General features: G+C 35.6%; 1 protein-coding gene across 3 annotated transcripts in view; it reads right to left on the bottom strand.

Moving 5' to 3' along the window:
* SPOCK3 (SPARC (osteonectin), cwcv and kazal like domains proteoglycan 3) overlaps positions 1-22,373 on the bottom strand; it is a 155,346-nt gene that overhangs the window by 82,654 nt on the left and 50,319 nt on the right. For 2 of the 3 annotated variants that reach the window (XM_072334260.1, XM_072334261.1), the window contains 2 exons: positions 18,571-18,616; positions 7,574-7,688 (listed from right to left, as the gene is read on the bottom strand). The exons of the other annotated variant lie outside the window; for it this stretch is intronic. In XM_072334260.1, the coding sequence (XP_072190361.1) occupies positions 7,574-7,688; positions 18,571-18,616 (161 nt within the window). The remainder of the gene's footprint in view (positions 1-7,573; positions 7,689-18,570; positions 18,617-22,373) is intronic. 3 annotated transcript variants of the gene reach the window in all.

Below are 22,373 nucleotides of genomic sequence, written 5' to 3'. Positions count from 1 at the left end.
GCTAGCAACCAAGCAGCTTTTTTTCCTTTAATGAATTAAATGATGGAACATAGAAAAATCTCCAAAATACGAATATTTTCAACTCTTTTTTAAGAACATAAAGTTCAAATTATTTTTTCAGCAAGTTTAATTAACCTACAGCTAAGAAAATTTCCTTTGTAGTACTTCGTAGAGTGTAGGTATGATCACAGTGGCAGAGCTGCACAATTATTGAACTAATCAAAGCCACATAATGTGAGCATGAGCAGTGTGAATGAAGTGGTGTTGCTCATTAACCCATTACAAAAGCATTACTGTAAATTTATCCTACGAACAGCATCACTTCCTGAGCAAACAAACACAGATAACGCAACAAGCTTGAAACACTGCCAAGCTGGCAGACTGGCAACTCAAATTATGCAAAGAAACAGAATACCTTCCATAGATTCAACAGAGCTTGGAGCATAAGAATGATTAAGTGTTTCTGTGTACAACCACAAATCACAGTAATGAATCAGACTAAAATTTCCAATAAGAGACTTAACTACACCAGCTGGCTTTCTTCAGCAACATCATAATGTAAAATGATGACATCCTAAAAGTGTTGCAGCTTTTGCACAACGTGCCTAAAGCAAATCCTTTGCTTTGCTTCAGGTTTTTTTTAAACCTTTCTCGTAGTCATAGAAAAATGCTTCAGCTACAAGACTGTACTGTTCCTTAGTCTAAGTTGTGTTGTTTTTGTGTTTTTATTTTCTATTTTTTTCCAGTTTAAGAAAGTCCTAACTGTTCCAAGTTGTAGCTAGAAAAAATACAAATAAAAACCCTCCTCATCAGTATCTTCCTCATCAGTCCTAACATGCTCTTTCAGAACTGCTTGAAACAACTACAGATTTGAATTATGGCTGTTGTTTTAAAATCCCAAACTTTGTAAAACTAAACTCAAACCTCCCCTTTTTTGAAATTCATATCTAATAGGAACTGTTGGGGGCGTGTATGAATGAAACAGCAAAAACTACTACTTCTTCAGAGAAGCTCTGTATGTTATAAATATTCTCTTCACCATTTAATTCACTTATAGGTTTATGAGGGGACAAAAAAACATCTACAGAGAGAATATCTATGGTAAGAATACCAGTGTCATTACACATGACTCAAATACAGCAATTGTTATATAAAAAATGAAGTATTGATTGTCAGGAGCACCTGGTATTTTCAAAAAGATGGATTCTCATCTGCCAAATTTAACCTTTAAACAATTATTTTGCTTTAAAAATTAGCACTTGTGACAACTGTTATCTCCAGATTTGTAAAACAAGACTCGTCATAAAACAAATCCCAAGCATGATGCTCTGAGATGCATATGAACATATGACATAAAAAGAAAAATATGCATGTGAGTATAGATTTACTAATATGCATATACATGTACACATGCACATGCATGATTGTGCACATCTGCATGCCTGCAAGTATGTGCATTCTTCTTACAAAATTGTTATCTCTCCTTGGGCTAGCTCAGTTTTTATGACTGGGACAGAATCTTTTCAGCCATGCAGCCCCACAGTGTGAAAATAGAAGCTCCACTTCCACTTTTGCAACAGAATCAGCGTTACAGTTCTGCAGCACTTGAAATTTACTCTGGGCTTCTGTCACATCATTCATCATAAGGAAAGGTTAACCAATCTCATGCTTCAGGACCCAACACTCATCACTTTTAAGTCGAGAAAAAACATTTTCCTCATGTTAGAACATTAAGGTGAACACAGCCAGGGAAGATGAACTTCGGTGATCCAACTCATAAAAAAGTAGTTAGATTGAATTTTCATCTTCCCCATTTCCAGTAATCTGCAAAAATACTGTAAGAGGGCAGGAATCCAAGGCAAGATAATGGACTTGAACTGAAGCAGCACTTGGAAATGTCATTTACATCAAAAGCCTAAAGGAAGTTGTAATAAGATTAAGCATTATCAGACTGTCCAACTGCCATGACTTAGTAAATTAGATTTAGTGATAATTTACTTTTTTTTTTTTTTTAACTCCATTGGCTCCTGTGAGTCTATAATAAAGTAATATTCTTTTAATATGCACTAATAGTGAAAGCATGTGGAAAGCACCACATCAACAGGTAGGTATATTAGAAAACTTCTGATAATCACTACATGCAGGTCCTACTTTCCAAAAGCTTGGGAATAGGGAAAAAAATCTCCCCTAAAGCTAACCTCCCTTTGTAGAATTCTGAGGTAACGCTAGGGGAAGTGTTTGACTCAAATAGCACCCATCACTTTCTCCTTAATTTTTGAAACAATTAATTCTGTATCATCAGGCCCTCTATACCATTCATCTCCTATCAAGATCCAGATATTACAGAGGTCCAGTCTGCAGACAACTCTAAATTATGCCTAGTGGAGAGCTGTAATTCAAGAAGAGCAATTATAATTCTTTGGCTTACCTTTTTAAAATGCTTACTTGCTATGACTATCCATTTCTAGTGAACTGCCAGTACTCTTGACTATAAACCAACCAACCAAGTTGGAACCAAGGTTCCAACACATCAAAGTCACTCAATTACTAGAAACATACTTTTGGACCAAAACTGTCTTGCAATTCTCTGCATTACCAAAGCTACACAAATTGCATTTCTAAATATTACTGAGCAAATCATCCCTTCCCTGTACTAAGCAGTGAAATCTTGGAATAGGCTGTGCATTAATTAGGTTTCAAGTGAATTAACCTCACTTGTAAATTGACTACATATAAAAGCAGAGAAACATTTGAAGAAAACGGGTGTTTCCTCTCTTCTTACTTTCATTAGTCTTACACATTTTGACAGATGGTCAGTACCAAAAAAGAATTTCAGCAAAAGAATTTCAGTAAAATTTGAAGCCACAGGCTTGCTCTTTACCTGCAACTAACTTTTTTTGCTTAGAACTTTACTCATACACTGCTTAGTTTAGTACAGTAGCCTATGATTCACAGGATTCTTTTTCTTGAAGAAAGTTACATGTTACAAATGTCTTTTTCAAATCCGAGATGAAGTTCACAGACCTTTTATCAGGACCAGCAAAGCTATGACACGTGCTGCTGGACTAGATTTTCAGCTTTTCCGAGCCATGTTAGGTAACAGCTTTCCAAGGTCTTTGTGCATTCCTGTATGTTTCAATATCAGTAGAAAATCCTTCTTTGTTCAATGGGGCAACCTCAAGTACATGAAGATTTAAGGATTTATCTTTACCACCTGTTTCTCTGAGTAAATAGAGAACAATATTCTACTCTAGGTATTCTGAAATATCCATTATCACCTAAATGCCTTCCTACTGTGACTCATTCCTTTTTATTTCCTGCTCAACTCTCTTCTGGTTGAATATTCAAGTAACTTCCCTAAGGTCACATTGCTTAACTCATAGTTTCCAGCCATTCTCAGTACAGCAGATTCAAATAATTAAATCTCCTTAAATTGAAGTAATTGAAAACCAGAATAAGTAAGCAAATTTCTATTAGCAGTATGAATATCCTGCTTGTAACACTAACATTCTCATCATCACATTCACAGTATTGGCAATATTGCATTCTGATATTCTAAAAGCTGGATTTCTAACTGAATGAGGTACATTCCAAAGCATTCCATTATTGCAGACAGTTTATTTTTTCCCTCCCATAAAGCTTATCATTTAACCCAAAAAGATAAGCATGAAAGTAAAAAGGGATGGTAAAACTTCACTTAGGCAAAAAGGAAGAAGTTAAAGTCAATCTCCAGCAATTCAAAGAATTAATGAAAAAAAATTCTATTTCACATCAGATTTTGAATTATTTGCTTATCATGCATTATAGGGCAGGCAGCTATTCCCTTCCCTCAGCAATTCACATGTTAGTATTTGAATGAATAGTATTAACATATACCATGCATGTTTTCCCCTTAGAAATATTCTCCCTTTTTTTTCCCCATAGTATCCAGCTAGGAGCATAGAATATCACTTCCAATACATTTATGACCAGCAGACATACAAATAGAATTAGATGCTATCAGCAAACACCTGACATCTCTAATCACACCTTAACAGTTTCTAAAGCTTTGATATTCCAAGTTACTCCTATAATGAATCAAATACAACACTTGGACTTTTTCTTGCCGGAATGGTTCAGTCTTTACAGTAGAGTACATAAAGTTTTTGCATTCTGTACTGTAGAATCTCACTAGAAGAGGATTTGCTGCGTTCATGGAAATATGACCTACATGCAGTAACTCAGAACTGAAAGAAAACCACATTCTCTGCTGCCATGGAATGAATAGCAAACCTAGGCTTGTCCGGTACATAGCACCATGAAAAGGACAGTGAGATTAAGCAGTTAGTTTTGAAACCCTACAAAGGCAATCACATCTCAACAAAAACATCTACCCCTCATAGCAGTTAAGGAAATTGACTTCTACAGAGCCATGTGTAGGTTTTTCTGTAACAACTTCAAATAAACAACAAAGAAAGTAGAGGAAGAAAGCCTGTAGAAAAATACTGCTATGAGCAGCAAGGTCAGAAGTGCAATTTGAGAACAAGTATATTTATGAACTTTGTGGAGACTGTTCAATTTCAGTTTGTATATCAAAATTCCACTAATTTAAAATATTCTCTCTTCAAACATTTGCCCTTTTGCTAAGGCAAAGGCAAGATCATTTCTTTTGCCATCCTTACCATAAATAATATATTTAACATCTTGATATGTCATTAAGAATAATTAAAGTTCAATTACAAATGAATTAAAATATGAAATTGTAGTATTCATACTTAATTTTTGTGGCATTTCATTACAGTGATTATTAAATATTTAACAATATGTTTTAAGTATTCTTCCCCCCATTTGAATGAAATATAAGTGAAGATTACATAATGCATAAAGATGAGCAATTTTTAAAGTAAAATATAGGCACTTGATTTAAAAATAGTTCCCCCAAAACTCCTTGTGTGATGAAACACTCATCACAACAAGAAGTATCATATATAAATTCCATTATAATAATGAAATAACAAGAAACCTAAAAGAACTCCATAGCAAAAAAAGAGTAAGCCTTATTTGTCTGGCACAGGGTTTTCCTGACTGCCTCATTCCCTCAGAGATATTGTAGCAATAAATGCACTGTCACGTCAAACCATGTTATGTTCAACCTTCTCTACCAGACAAAAGCCTTTCAATACACCATATATATATATATATACATATATATATAAAATCACCCCTATAATTTCAGAGAGTTTCAACTAGATAACTTTACAGAATAATCTATTCTGCTATACCAGCACATCTCAGGCCCAAAGGTGCTTATAAATCTTTCATTTGTCTTGGAGGTATGCAGTCTCCTCTTTACAGACTGTCCCTTGAACATAACCTTTGCCACTCCATTAGTCTGCATGTTTAAAACTAATTTTCATGTGAAGATGTCTTGAGAATGATCTGTGGAATTTCTAAAACTCTACACAACAAATATAGCCAAATACACCCAATTGGCTATTTCTTTATAAAGAGTTCTCAGCAATCCATAAAAAAATGTCTCAATTATTTTCCAGAAGACATCTCCACTTCCCTTTTTTTTTTCTTTTTAATTAAAAAAAAAATAAATCAGAAATTATTGAAATTATCAAATCTTTGAAGAACACCACAAGACAAACACACAGTGGAAGTAAAAAAGGAAAATTGTTGAGATGAAATTTTGTAAATGCTTAACCACATAACAACCACCACAAACAGCTGGTAGATCAGAAATTGATTCAAGTAGATAGTACAAATTGATAGCTGATATTTCTCATTTAATATTTTACCAAAATACATAACTAAGTAGACCGGTTCTTTGGGAACTTGGAAAAACAGGTAGCTATGATGAAAATCAGTATGCAAATTATAGGTTTTAGTGAAGGAATGTCAAGTTGGGCTAAAGAAATTAACAGACGAAGAGAGACCAGCAGACAAAACTACCTGTGAATATGATATTCATATCTTACTACACTACATAGAGGTCAAAGACTGAATGAAGAAAACCTCATTAGAAAGAAAGCACAAAGCAAATTATTTCTCCTTGAGCTCAATAATCTGGGGGAACGGTGATATCTATTTTTGTAGACCCGTGTACTGGCTCAGGACAAGTAGGTGGTGAATTGCTTAATCTATATTACAAGACTATGTTTCCAGAGTCTATTTTTCCTTTTTTGACTGAGTACTACAAAGATATTAAGACATCTTTCAAAATGAGTGCCAGGAACAGTGGGAAGAATAATATAGATATGAAGGCAGATGTCAATATATTTATTAATTCAACCATCATATACAGTTTCATCTAATCTGAAAAGCTTTCGGTCTTTACTTATTTCATGTATTCATAAAATTAAGATATCATTTTTTCACTGTTTACAACAGTCTGTATGAAGCCTCAGAAATTTTGAACGATTGCGTTCTCACAATCAATGCTGATATACTCTCAAAAGTTCACATGTACTTGAAATTAGCGTTTTATTAAACCAAGTTTAAACCAAACTAGCTGTACCCTGAGATTATTTCATATCAACAGCACACCTCTACAAATAAGTTTTTGTTAATTAACTATATCTGCAGATCTAGATAGTTTAAACTTTTCCTTTCACTATGTACTACTCTGTTTGTTTAAAAAGATACAAATGGATGTATTTAAATGTAACTAGATGCTAGGAAGAACAATCTTCATATCATTCATTACACAGTACTGGCTCTCTAAAAAGCTCGAAATTATCCTTTGACATTACACAAGACTATTTTTCTTTTCAGCCTCTTCTGAACAGGAAACTTTATCAAATCCTGACTTCAATCATGTTACTGAAGTATAGTGGAGCTCTATCCTTTCTACCATGCTAAGCTTCCCACAATGAAGTACAGCAAATTGAGCAACTCCAAGTAAAAATCCAATCTGACTCCAACTCCTGACAGACAATAATCTCATTATTCAACTAAGACTAGGCTTCATGCCCCCTACCTATGCACTGCCTTCCCCAAATAAAGCCACAGAAATGAATTAATATTTTGCCACACTAAGGCCTCCATAAATAGAGGACCTGGAATTGCTTAGAAGTAAAAAATAAATTAAAAAGTTAAGAATAAAATAATCTGCATTCTGATTCTGAATAACCTTTTCATGTTTGCTCCATTATATTCAACAAGCCCAATGCAAGAAAAATAAATAAATAAATAAATAAATACAAAGAAGCCAAAAAGAACAAAGTAAAAAGTTACACTACATAACTTGCAGTTTTAAAGACCTCTAGTTTCATATACGCAGCGATGAACGTATAGCAGCAGGACATTGTCATAATCTTTAGATTGGTCTGGTACAAGTACTAGTTGGTATTCCCTTAAATGCAGCTGATCATCAGCTTGTGTTTTTTAAATACGTATGCCCTCTAGCTTAACAGCCTATTAAAAAAATCAAATATTAAACAGTCTTAATCAAATTATGCATGCATTGTTACTTCTAAAATCCACTGTTTATATGTTGTTATATAACTAATCATAGTATACTTATGGTTAACAGTCCGTCATGAACACTACTGAAAAAGTCTACAGGATTAAGTTTTAAAGTATTTACCTGTGTGTAAGCCTTCGGTGACTAATGCAAACAGCAGTTTGTTGATCCTGCGCAACACAGACCTTATGACGACTACACTTCATCTTTAAACATGGGTCTTTAGCTGGATCTAAAGCTAAAAATAATTTTAGAAAATCGTTAACAATTATCTACAAACATGCACTTAAAAAAAAAAAGAAAAAGAAACACAAAACCCACCAAGTATGGGGGGAGGGTTGGCCTGTTGTTTCTACAGCTCACTGAAATGAAAGGTTCTGATTCCCATCAACATAAAAAGCAGGATATTCAATAAGGTAAAACAAAGTTGCATAAAGTTCCTTACCAAGGAAAATAGATCTTCACAAAACACCTATATTCATGCATACTTTCACATGTTACCACTGTTACTTATTTATAAAAACACTAAGTACTCCATCCAACTCTCTCCTGGTCAGCATTTGTAACAAAGAAAACTGCAGGTAAAACACTCTTAATATCATGACTAGCTGAAGACTTAAGAATCCTGCACAACCATTATGTCATTCAAAGCCCTAACTTTTCAAAGGAAACACTTCTGAACTGGATTCTGCTGCTTACAGTTCTCTATTTCAGTGATGTCATTTCTGAACAGAATTAGGTTTTGATCTTTAAAGCTCTAAACTGGTAACATATCAGAAAACACTACAATCCAATATGCCACAAAGTAACTTAAAAAAAAAAATAAATTAAAAAATAATTAAAAAAAAAAAATCAGGCAAACAACATTTATTAGGAGATCAGAACATCTGTTCATTCAGATGTTGGCTCCCATATCTCCCACATACGAAGTCTCTGTAAAAGTTGTACATCAGAACAGTAGTAAAAAAGCATACCTCTCAGTCCTTTATATGTCACTGCAACTATGAAATAGTATCATGTACTAAGCAGCATCTCACTTTTGCATTAATAATCCTCAGTAGGTCCTAATGGTTTAATTGCCACACACATGCACACATCATTTTCAACAAGCTGACAATAATTATTGTGAAGCAGTCATATTGCTTATAAAATTTGCAGTGTTCCCATTGTACAGACAGGGAATGAGCAATGAGCCTAAAGCCACACTGGGCATCAGTAAAAAATAGCTTGAGAAGGCTGGAACCAGCCTCTTCCCATTTGTCTCATTCTATAATGAATTCTTCACTTTTTGATGTTCAGTATATTTGAGATAACTAATCTAAAAATGACATTAGTGCACACTGTTTCAGATAGAGCACAATCACACCAGGAGGGGTGTGAGATCTTATCCACTTTTCTTGGCCTCCAACCTATTGTTCCTAGTGAATAAATCCTGGTATCCTAAATTAGTACCTTTCAAACTAGTAATTCAAACTAGTTATAAAACAGACAATATCACTGCCATCAAATGATAATTTCACTGTTATTAAATTGTGTGAAGTGACATGAACATCCTAGAAATCCAGGTAACAGTAGTAAAAGTGATGAGCAAAAGTGATTATCAATTATTGTAACATTTGCAGCCTATTCCAGATGATTCAGAAAACCAGATTCAAATCCAGATAGTTCATGCACTGATCCTAATTTAATCTTTTAAGTTCAAACAAAGAGTTATAAATCAGGATATTGGAACATTAAAACCTAATCTGTATCAAATAAGTAGCATACAAATTGGAATGTTGTATCTGAATTCTATTTTGTGTTTACAGAACATGATTTGATTATGATCTTGTAACAGATCACTAACTACAAGAGTAAATCCAATAAACTCATTCTGTGGGCAAACTTCTGTCTTTATATATGCATAGGCTTAGGCATCTTTGCAATTAATTCTTTTTCCAGTTTGCTAGCAATGATAAAGGAACCTCAGGTTTTTTTTGCTGTGCTCCTCTAGGCATACACATCCAGTAATAGCTCACTGTCTGGAGTTAGAATTTTGTTAAAAAACAAAAACATAGGTCTCCAAATATCCTTCATGCTTTCACACCAGAGACAGCTGCAGAAATTCTGGACAGCTGCAGAAATAGCTGCAGGCTATTTCTTTGTTAGTAAATAAACCAATGTGGTTAAATACATGTAGGAAATGGAAACACATTACAGCTACTTTTTTGAAAGGATTTCCATTACAAGAACTTGTCTAGATTGTTGAGTAACAAACACCCTAAAAACAGTTCATTTTTAGAATATTACCAACAATTGGCAGGGACATGGAAACACATGTCTTCTGTATTTGTTTCAAATAACATCAATTTGAAAATATTTAAGTTGTTCACTTCCAGATCCTTTCTAACAAGTGTCTTCTTACTGCCTGTGGAAATACATATGCATGCATACAAATAACAGATTATATCAGACATATAATCAGAGAACAGATTAATACTTATTTTGAAGAATACATAATTAAAACATTAAAATCCATTTTCCTTAACTATTTTCTCCTTTTATATGCTTTTATACATTTCATTTTGAAAAGAAATATATTTCTACATATGCAGATAGATATAATGTAAGCCTATAAATCAAACAAGCTAATTCAGGAAAGATACAGAACTGAGACTAATTCTTTGTTGTAGTTTCTAGTAAATATTGATCAAAAATGCCTGTATTACTCCCACTCTGAACATGCAGTCTTTCAGCAGCAACAAATCACGCTGCTATCACTTTCTGCTAAAATAGGCAGCTACAAAACAGTAACGTGCTCATACTGGAAACTGGACTGCAAGAAATCATTTATCAGTGCCTATAATTAATCAGCTGACTTCTTAGGAATTCAGATTCAACCAATTTCTAAAGACACAGGTCTGATCTTAGCTTTGTTTACTTGATAATACCCAACTCTACTTAGCTCATAATATACAGGGGAAAACTGCTATAAAGTTATTTAGGCCAGGCTGATGGAGCTGTGAGCAACCTGGTCTAGTTGGAGGTGTCCCTGCTTATATCAGGATTGGAATTGGATGATTTTAAAGGGCCCTTCTAACACAAACCATTCCATGATTTTGTATACGTATTTAACATGTATTTCCCTAATGTAACACTAAATGTAGTATTACTTAAATTTCAGTAAGTAGAAAAATTGATAGAGTTACAAAAGGAATCATTAAGTTAAAAAAATATTTGTACCATCTAATCTTTCTCTAAGAACTTGCATTATTATTTAAAAATAATTTACACATTTTAAATGGCTCACTTGGTGACTTTTTACAGACCGATATGGATTTGTTATCCTCACATCCTAAGGAAGCAATTAATACTCATAAAAATTGATTCAATAATTACTAATGGATCTATTTATTTATCATTCAGATTTGGAACAGCAATGCTGGAAAGCTTCTCATAATCTCTTCTTTAAATCAATTTACAGCTACCACTGCCAGAAACTGACATTAGCCAGATCATTTTTATTGGGAATACAAAAGGCAATCAAGTGAAAGCAAGACAGCATAGTAACCCTCTTGACAGAAGCTCTATGGTAGAAATCACAGTAAAGGACAAGTATTTTGCTATCAGACACATGGAGTTTTCCATACCCAACAAAAACAAATGGGGAAAAAATGTTAAAGGCCAGAGTTTTCACATTTAAATTCTATTTTCCTCCTCTAAATTTCAAGATTCATTTCTGAAGGGTAGAAAAAGAACTGGACTTTCTGATCAACTACACCTGCCAAAACCTAAGATAAGTTTTGAGCATCCACTGAGTGGTTTAATTCCTCTAGTTTAAGAGGTAGGGAAGAAAACAATAAATCAACTAGAATACCAATAATTAGTCACATGTCTGAGCTACAACCCTAGGCAAACAAACACCTAAACTGAGTTGATTCATATTACCTGCTTTGATAAATTACCTAATTCCTGAAGAAACCTAATAAGAGCTATACTGCCAATTTAAAGTCCTGCTCTCTGCCTCTAGCAAGTCACTGCAGCCTTCTGTCACATTTTCACTTCCACTTTTCCACATAACCATTTTGTGAGTCTGAATGGTTACCTGAATGCATGATCTAGCTGTGTCAAAATGAAATTTAAATAACACACTTTTGAAATTTGTTTTATGATTATTCAGGATTTGGTGACACCATGGACTTTGCAGCAGGACTTAACACAGTTTGGCAGGAAAACAGGATTAAGTTGGCACTGCTATCAAAGGCAAGATGCCACATTCCAAGTAAGGTACTAAAAATCTGTCATGTAGCCTTTCTTAAAACAGCTGTAAGAATTCAGACTCCATTCAATCATAGAATGGTTTGGGCTGGAACTGCCCTTTAAGATCACCTAGTTCCAACTCCCCTGCTACAAGTAGGAACACCTCCCACTAGACTAGGTTGCTCACAGCCCCATCCAGCCTAACCTTGAATGCCTCCAGTGAGGGGGCATTCACACCCTCTCTGGGCAACCTGTTCCAGTGTCTCACCACTTTCACAGTAAGTATCTTCCTAATAACTAATCTAAATCTACCCTCTTCCAGTTTAAACCCAGTTCTCCTCATCCTGTTTGTACTGGCCATTATAAAAAGTCCCTCTCCAGCTTTCCTGTTAGCCCCCTTCAGGTCCTGGAAGGCTACTCCGATGTCTCCTTGGAGCACTCTTCTCTAGGCTAAAAAGCCCCCACTCTCTCAGTCAGTCCTCATAGGAGAGGTTCTCCAGCCCTCTTATCATCTTCATCTCTGGACCCACTGCAACAGCTCCATGTCCTTCTTATGTTTGGGGCTCCACAACTGGCCACATTACTCCATGTGGGGTCTCACAGGAGCAGAGTAGAGGGAAGAATTGCCCCCTGGTCTGGTCACACTTCTCTTGATGGATATGGTTGGCCTTCTGGGTTGCAAGCACAAATTGCCAGTTCATACTGAATCTTTCATCAGATGACACCCCCAAATCCTTCTCCTCAGGGCTGCTCTCAAGCCATTCTCCACCCAATCTGTATTTGTACTTGGGATTGTACTGACCCAGGTGCAGGACCTTGCACATGGCCTTGTTGAACTTCATGAAGCTGGTGTGCATCCACCTCTCAAGCCAGTCCTGAGAAGTGGACATGGATAGCATCCCTTTCCTCTAGCATGTCTACTGCACCACTCAGCTTGGTGTCATCTGCAAACTTGCTCCATGAGTCTATGAAAAAAAAAAATACTGAAACGTTTTGAAATCCACAACAAACATTATCCACTGGATTAGTTAGGAGTCCAAACTGGGAACCACACTGGACAAGCTGCTTTGGTAGTGTTATCACAGTAAAGATATTCATAAATAAGAGAAATTATAAAGGACTACTGCGGCACACCTGCAGTTATCAGTGGGCTGAAGTTAATAAAAAAGCAGTGAGAATCTGTTTAACAGAATTTTGTGCATTTTCAAACTAACCGGATTCCCAAAGACACCTAATTACCTGAAATTGGAAACTGTTCACCAGACTAAAATGATGGTTTATATAAAGGAACAGTCTTTTAGGAGAACATTATGAACTTCAAAACACTAGAGAACTGAGAAACTGTTAAAAATATTTTGTGCTCATCGACTATTAAGACAAAAGTAGATATGTGATATAATTTAATTGAGAGTATGACAATTTGTCTGGAAAGTTCTGGATGTATATTTATAGTTTTCAAACATCAGTAACTTCTGCTACACATGCTGATATTTCAGTTTTTATAGCAAATGTAACAAAGGTAGGTCTACATAATTGTCACAGTACTCAACTAATGGATCTCTGTTAAAACCCCTTATAATTTCCCAGGGCTCGCAAATGAGTTAAGTGAAATAGTTTTATTGAATGTGATTCTAAATGGTTTCAATTCACTGTACAGAAACGTATTCACAAATTACATAAATGTGTGCATGTATTTGCATACCTTGGTTACCCAAATTGCTGCAAAACTAGGTAGATGAAATAGCTAAAGACATGACTAAAAATACATGGTTGAAATTGCTTCAAAATCCTCTTCTGTTGTACAGTTGTGTCTACAATACTTCTGCTGTATACTGACTCCTCATATAAACTAATATGATAAAAGCCAAAAATTATTCAGTGAAATGGTCTATAAGAAACATTACAGTTGTTACAAACATACTACCTTCATGGTGTTCATCCACCACGGGAACATCACTTCAAGTTTCCACTGTTCCCACCAATTACTTCTATTGAGCAATGGAAAACATCCTCTGCACTTAAAAACATTATATACCAATGTTCTTGCATATGCAACTTTACTCAATAACCATACCATATAAGCTACTTCTATCTGCAGTCTAAAAAGAAAATGTACTAGAAGTATGTCATATTTTTATCTGATGTAAGGATAGAATATAAAGAAAATATGGATTATTTATTTTGATGTAACATACATTAAAACTACTAAAAATATTCAACTTCAAATAGTCCCAACAACATTCCATCCCATTTTGTCGCTGTGAGACAGGCTGCAGTAGCAGCGCAGTCTGACAGACTGTCAGGACAGAGCTTCATGCTTTCACTTGGGAGAATACTTTTCTAATGGAATACTCTCACTTGATGGAGAGTAACAGAAAATTGCACAGCAGTAACAGAACCAAGGGGAAGCCCTTGTGAAGAGTCTGTACCATAAACTTCAGGGCTTGCAGCAAGCCCCAGAACAGCACAGAACTCCGCAGTCAGGCACTCATGATGAGTCAGACATTCAATACTTTGAATAGCTCATTTTGGTTACAGCAAACAAAACAGAAAAGATGGAAAAATCCCAAGCCTACTTGTATGGTTCTTAAGGTGAAAAAACAGAATTTACAGTTAGATCTTATTCGACTTCAAACTTTGCCAACTTTAAACTTCAGACAAGAGGAGACTTGTTTATGGCACAGCCTTGGAATAATACATAAGAAGGAGCGAGCGTTGGTAGACTACAAAAAATTCTCATTATGACACACTCCCTGTCTCATCACACTGGTCAAAGAACAGAAATGTGCCAAGAATCGCTTTGTATTTCTTTTATTGGCAAACACTGAACCCTAAGAGACATGATTTCTTTAGTAAGCTCTAAACATTACATTCACTCCTAAGCAACTGACTCATAAGGTTCCCTCTCCTACAAAGTACAAATGGTTACTCTCACAAAACACCACACAATCATTTTTCTCATCTAAAGAGAGAGAGCTTCAGACTTATAAACAAGTGCATAGTAACTGTATACTTTATTTTCTGTTTGCTGCGTTTCCAGAAATCACTTCCAGAAGTAAGGTGAAGCCAATTCTGACAACATGGAGAACAAGATATTGACTGGGAAATCTTCTATCTTTCAGTACTATTCCTAGTTCCACTTAAAGGCATAATGTCATTAATGCACTCCAAAAACAAACAACAACCACTACCACACAAGCCACTGATTATAAAGAAAATCTGTGTGACAACCAGAGTACAGAAAACTGTGAGAAACTGCAGATCTTAATATATAGCTCAGTTCAGTATAATTGCTGAATTCAGGTTAAGTGTTTCCTGCTGAGGTTAATTCACTGACAGAGACTGTAGGGGAACTATTATATTATTAAAACTGAAAAGGTCTGAGCTGGTGGGAAAAAAATACCTGATAATCTTTATGCAAAAAGTTGAAAAATTAAGACAAAACTGCCTATATATCAGAATTTTGGCAAATCTATTATTATTAAAAAGAGTCCCCAGCTAGCACTGCTTGTTTTTCAGTTGTAAATCAGGCAGTAAAATGTGAATAAAAGGAGAACTCAGCAGTTGTGTTTTGCTCTTCAGTGTTAATTTTCAGTTAACTAGTCTGTGAAAATAGAAATCTGAAACCTGTAGGCATGCTTTTGAAATATTCACTACCCAATATACAATGCATTATGCTAACAAAATAGAAAATAACCTTAACATGTTTTCTTAGTTGGCTTGTTTCTAAATACAGAAAAGTATTCTACAAACATCAGCATCAGGATTCCCAAAGAACTCAGAGAAACATAACAAGCCTGAGCGTGTAGAAGCTTCAATCTTCATTATAACCAACAGCCAGTCGAAAAAAAAATAATAACAGTAGGTATATGATATCTAAACAAATCACTAGCAAAATTCACGGTGCATTCTACTTCCTGTCTTCTGATCAAAGACACTGCTACCATTTAATCATTAATCAAAGTATTACTTACTACTGCTCTTACACATAAGGCAAATTTGCACACCACACCTCCCTATCAGAAGCCAAAACAAAAAAAGAAGAAAAAAGCCTAAAGGTACTTTCTAGTGAGGTGATAAGCCTGCTTCTGAAATGAAGGTCCTTCAATGAAAAAAAGCCATTGATCAAGAGGAAGCAAATATTTCTTTGAGGAGTTGGAGGACCAAAATCAAGACTGTGTTAGCATACAACAAAGAGAGAAGTATGGTTTGTGAAATCAGCAGCTTCCAAACCTGTCAGTCTGCCATAGATCTGAACTAACACTTACAAATTTCAACAAATCCAGACAAAAATCACCCCAATTCATGGAGCAGTGATAAATAACGCGAACTTGTCCTCCCTTTGCCAGTCTCCCACACAGACTGACAAAACAAGCCTGCTGTATTCAAATGGCAAACCTGAATTAAAGTGACAAATTTGAAGAGATAAACCTGGTGGAAAGTCCTACCCTAAGAGACATGATCATAATTTACCAGACAAGTAAAAAAAATTATTTGAAATATGCCAACAAAAAATCAGAACTATTCAACAACTCAAACAATACATTTTCAGGGTTTTATTTTCCCACACCATATTGGCATTTGCTAAGACAGTCTCCACAGAAGAGTATTGCCACTCCCATTAGAATCTGACAAAGAAAATCTGTCTAGTAAAAACATTCTCTCATTCTCATACAGTCAAAATTTAACTTCCTTTTTTAAGTCAACTTGTGGAAAGCAAGCTTTGGGCTTTAATTTCTCACTAAGATAATTAGCTACTGGGCAATGCTACAGTCACTTGTACTAGAATTTGATGAAACATGATGAAGAGTACTTACAGTTTAGTACTGTGCAGTTTCTTTACAATATCTGCTATTACATATCATGATCACCTTACCACCTAGCCATCGTTCCTCTCATTTTAGAAAGTCCTCCAAATTTTTCAGTTGTTTCGATTTTTTTTGTTGGCTTCTTGGTTCTAATTCTCATTATAAATTGAGAGTACAAGGGACACAAAGCAGGCTAGGAAAATGCACGTATAATAGCTGCAGACGGGCATAGCCTGTCTGTAAGACAGAAACAGATCCTAGCTCAAGAGTTAGCAGAGCTCATTGAGAAGGCTTTAAACAAGATAGGAAGGGGAAAGGGGATACAATGAAGCACACTAGGGTGGAGAGGGTAGTCCAGGGCTTTATACTAGATCTGACAGGGAAACAAGTGGGACAGAGAAAGCCTTGGAGTTGCTGTTGCACAAGGAGATTACAAGGAAAAACCTCTGAACTGTCCTTTAGGATCTTGCAGGGACACCTCAGAAGAAGTAATGTTGTCAGCCTCCCATCTGAAATATTTTCATGCCTCTCCAGGAAGCAGTGGGGAAAAACCTCAGATTCCTCACAGGGCTTTGAGGGAGGGCCCCTCTAGAAAGGTGGCATGTCAGAAAGCCCAGCTGAAGTGCCATAACACTGATGCATACAGCATGGGAGTTGGAAACCATGGTGTGCTTGGAAAATTATGATCTGGTTGCTATCACAGAAGCATGGTGTGATGACTCCCATAACTGCAATACCACTGTAGAGGGGTTCTGCCTTTTTAGAAGGGATAGGCCAGGTAAGAAAGGTGGGGAGTTGCACTCTGTGTTTAAAGAGTGCATAGAATATGAAAAGCTCCCTGTGACAGATAGTGAGGAGCAGGCTGAGAGCCTGTGGCTTAGAGTTAGGGATAGGACTAATAAAGAGCACCTGAAACCTTCTTGCTTCAGCTGCAGAAGTGATCCCACTCCCAGGTACTTGTCCTGATGGGGAGATTTAAACCAGACAGATATCTACTGGGAAAGTCACATGGCAAGTTGCAATAAATCCAGGAGATAACTGGAGTCCATGGATGATAACATTCTGGTTTAAGTACCGGATAGACTGACCAGAGGTGAAGTATTACTGAATCTAGTACTCACCAATGCAGAGGAGATCATTAAAGGCATTAAGATTGGAGACAGCCTAGGCTACAGCAACTATGCCCTGGTTGTTTGTGATCTCAAGGACCCTGGCAAAGAGTGGGGTCAGGACCCTGAACTTTGGGAGAGTGAGCTTTAGGCTGTTGAATGAATTTCTGGATGAGATTTTCTGGGAAGCTGTCCTTAGAGACAAAGGAGTGGAAGAAAGCTGGCCACTCATTACAGGTGCCTTTCTGATAGTAATCCGGCCCTCTGAATAAGAAAGCAGGCAGGAGAGGCAGGATACCAGTATGACTTGGTAAAGACTGGTCAGACTGAGGGAAAAGAAGGGATTGTACCAGCTGTGGGAACAAGGGCATGTCACCTGGGGAGAATACAGGGATGCTTTCCAAACTTGCAAAGAGAGGATTAGGAAAACCAAAGCGAAGACGGAACTGAACTTGGCTAGGGGTGTTGAAAACAACAAGAGATTCTATAGGTGTGCTGGCCAGAAGAGGCAGGCCAAAGAGAGCATACCTCCTTTGGAAAATGAAAAGGAGAACTGGCTATGACAGATATGGAGAATGCTGAAGTACTAAATGAGTTTTTTGCCTTAGTCTTCACTGGCAGCCAGAATTCTCATATGCACCTGACATCCCTGAAACTCGCATCCCCGAGCCTCTAGGTTGAACTGGAGGAGTGATTTCCCCCCCTGCTGTACTCTGCTGCTGCCCTCTTTCTGCCTCTAATCAATAAAAGCTTGCAAAAGTCATAGATATAAAACAATTAGGCTACTTATAAACTTCTGGCCCCTTTTTATAACAATTGTTTGAAGAGTGAGAAAATAACAAACTTGTAGTTTCAGAGTTATTCTAAAACAGGAACAAATTTAGAAATATTTTAATCTTAAACCGTACCAAAAAAAAAAAAAAAAAAAAAAAAAAAAAAAAAAAAAAAAGTAGCAGAATCTTACCTTGATCAAATGGTTTACCCGGACTCCATGTGCGAAAATAATCATCCTGGAGAAGGAGAAACAACCTACATTTAGTAAAACATAATAAATGAATGTGTACATCCAAAAGTCATTTGATCATAAAGGACAGAAGATGTATACCAACCTCTACTTCCTAGAAAAGGCAAGCAGTGAAAAACAAATGAGAAAAAGATTACAGTCATCATAATCGGACAAATTAGGCATATAGAATAAAACAGTGTTTTTCAGAGGTCATTTGCAGTCATCAAGTAAAAAGGGAATGCAAACCATATTACTCGCTAACATTGAAAATAAAGTTATTTCTCAAAGTACTTATATTAGGATATGTTTCTAGTTCTGCTTTTAAAATATTACAGTAGCTTTCTTGTACTCTGAGATATTGAAGAACTTAATTACATCTTCCACTATTACTTTCTCAAACCCAAAGCTCCAACATCACTATTAATTAAATATAATGAATCATAATGAATTTTAGACAGATATTCTATTTTACAGTTTCCAACTGTAAAATCTGCCATTAAATAATTCTAATTAGCTCAATTTTCTACAAATCATTTTCCTAAACATCAAATATCCTTCTAATTATGTGAGACTGTACTCATTTTAATTTATGCATAAACCTGGGTTCACTAACTACAGCAATCACTGAAGTCTTTTATCACATTCAGCAGTTCTGTCCAACTGGCTGAAAGCTCACCAAGAAACCTCAATTTACAAAAACATAAACTATTTAGAAAATATGAGCATCGTACAGTTGTTGAAGACACATTATCACAACCAAAAGAATGATCAAACACGAAGCACATTTACAAGAACAAAAAGCTCTTTGGTCTTTAGCAGGACAATAATTTTACTTCAGAGATGGAAAAACAGTGGTTGCATCCAAAAGTGTATTTTACTGATAATGTTTTATTAGAAAAAGAACTATTTTTATGGGAATGTCTTCTTTGAAACACGAAAAGATAAATGAGCAGAATCTGGAATTACAGAGTAAAGAATCAAAGTTATGAATGCATCATTGTGCATTCTTTTACTCAGCACAGCATAGATTAACAATAACTGCCTTTCTAATTACTATGTAAATAAATACATACTGCAAATAAAATGAGTCTAAAACAATGGAAGAAATGAGTAGAAATAATGATTATGACACTATTTTCCAGTTATATTCCTCCTAGTAGTAAATATGAAGATGTTATTCTTACAGAAGTAGTTTGAACAGCTTTGAGGCAGCTCTGATGTAATGCTCCTCCATGAATCATACTGTATTGATAAAACTTTCAATTCTTGGAAAAAGCATATGTCAATATTTTTACTAGCTACTGTTTAATTTCTTTTTCACTTAATTTAAAATTCATACATTACATTTACTTGCATTATATAGGAATATCGGGTATGAACAGAAAATCCTCAATTTTCTGTTACCTTCTTTCTGTGTTTTTCCAAAGCATCTAATAATAATTTTCATTATATCTTTTATTCTCTGGAGCTCATGTTTTTCTCAGAATGGCCATACATAGTCCCCTCTCTGTTGCATCAAATATATTGTCATTTTCTACAAAGAAAAGGTTTTCTTCCTGAAGTTATGTTACATACAACATAGCCAAATACTGGAGTAATAAAAAGAGATACATTTTTATTTTGTATATCTTAAAGAAAGAAGAGCAGTAAAAAAAGAGATAAAAACAGTAAAATAGAAAAACAGAAAGAGAGAAAAACAGTAAAATACACCATTTTCATCATTTTTTCTTCATAAACTTTGTTTAGACTAAAGAGTGCTACTGTAAGATTTATTCAGAAAGAGCTGGATTCTCTGCCAGTTTCTGCTAAAGCAGTAATGTTTGCCCAAAATTAACTTATTCAGATATTACTTGCAATTAGAATGCGTAAGTAGAATATAAGACTAAAAGAACAAAGATTTCCCTCCTGACCTGGAACACTTTCAGATCATTTTACTAGCCTTCATTCTTGTTAACCTTCTTCATACCACAAGCAAATTCACAAATCCCAAATATAATCTCAGAAAATATTTCTAGAACTAAGAGCCATAGCTGACATATTTATGTTAACAAAAGCATTCTACGCTGTTCTTGTCATTCCACTTTTCCTATTCTTTTTCCCCAGCTTTTTCCATTACTCTTGCTGCTACAGAATTTTCAGCAACAATAAAATAATAAATGTGAAGAGTAATGAAAATTCAACAAATCCAATATGTGTATCCAAGCACTTCTTTATTTTACAGGTGAATTAAGTATGTCATTTAAGCACTTCGCACTGTATCTATTGACTGAAATCAAGCCCTCAGACAAGTGGATTCTAGTTGAAAATGTGAGATCTTCTTAAATACATTGAATTAGATGTCAACACAAACCTATTTCAATATACTACGCAAAAATATAACGTACCTCTTACTGATTTTCCCAAACAGTTAAATTTTCACATAATCCATTACTTAAACAAAGTCCACTACTGACCACAGTAAAACAAAACCTTCACACACCTCTATCAACAAGGACAACAGTCATTTGGGTCTCATTCTTGATGTTTTTACAAATACTCCTAAAGCTACTTAACCCTCTAAAAAAAGTTGTTTCCTGTTACATTCAGACCTTTCCTGACCTTCAGTAAATAAAATGTTGACTATTAAAACGTTCAACATTCTCTTTAGGATATCATCTATGGAATAATATAAATTTACAAAGCCTCATTTTTCATTATTTTAATGTAAGATTGAATGAACAAATATACAGTTAAAAGTGACGGCTAAATAGTGTTACAATAACTAACCAATCCTTGAACCTTGAATGAGAAAAGTAACATCTCACGAAAGAGTCTAACTTATTATTTTCTTCAAGGACTTTCTTAGATTTGTCCTGGGCACATTCAAGGGCCTGAAGGTACTGAAGCGATATGGAATAAAGTCACAAATTTATCAAAATAACCATGCTTTTTCAACATTACCTACATAAAGATATCTAGGTGTTTTTTTAACAGATAATTCATCCTTACTGCTCTTCTTGAAACTATATGAAATTTATCGAAGTCTCTATCTAAAGCATACACATTGCACTAATATTAGCTATGTATCATGGGGCTAATAGCCATGTATAAATTTATGCACTGTTAAGCATTATGCTAAGTCAGGGTCATAATGATAGAGCATAGTAGCTCATGCTACAATATTTCAAGAAATGTATATATATATTACTTGGATTTATCCCTGGTATTTATACAAACTGGGAGAAGAAGCTCTTGAGAGCCGCCCTGCAGAAAAGGACTTGGGGTTTCAGGTGGACAAGAAGCTGGACATAATCCAGCAGTATTCACTTGCAGCCCAGAAGGCCAACTATATTCTGGGCTGCATTAAAGAAGGGGTGGCCAGCAGGAAGAGGGAGGTGATTGTCCCCCTCTAATCAGCCCTTGTGAGGCCCAATCTACAGTACTGTGTCCAGACCTGGGGCCCCCAGTACAAGAAAGTCATGGAAATCTTGGAATGAGTCCAGAGAAGGGCCACTAAGATGATCAGAGGGCTGGAGCACCTCTCTTGGGAAGAAAGGTTGAGGGAACTGGGCTTGTTTAGCTTGGAAAAAAGAAGGCTCTGGGGAGACCTCATTGTGGCCTTCCAGTAGTTGAAGGGAGCGTATAACCAGGAAAGGCAATAGCTGTTTACGAGGGTGGATAGCGATAGGACAAGAGGGAATGGTTTTAAACTGAGACAGGGGTGATTTAGGTTAGATATTAGGAGGAAGTTTTTCACTTAGAGGATGGTGATGCACTTGAAC

Source organism: Excalfactoria chinensis, chromosome 4, assembly GCF_039878825.1.
Source record: "Excalfactoria chinensis isolate bCotChi1 chromosome 4, bCotChi1.hap2, whole genome shotgun sequence".
Taxonomy (NCBI): domain Eukaryota; kingdom Metazoa; phylum Chordata; class Aves; order Galliformes; family Phasianidae; genus Excalfactoria; species Excalfactoria chinensis.
The sequence above is the reverse complement of the archived record's forward strand: the minus strand, read 5'-3'. Positions and strand labels throughout refer to the sequence as shown.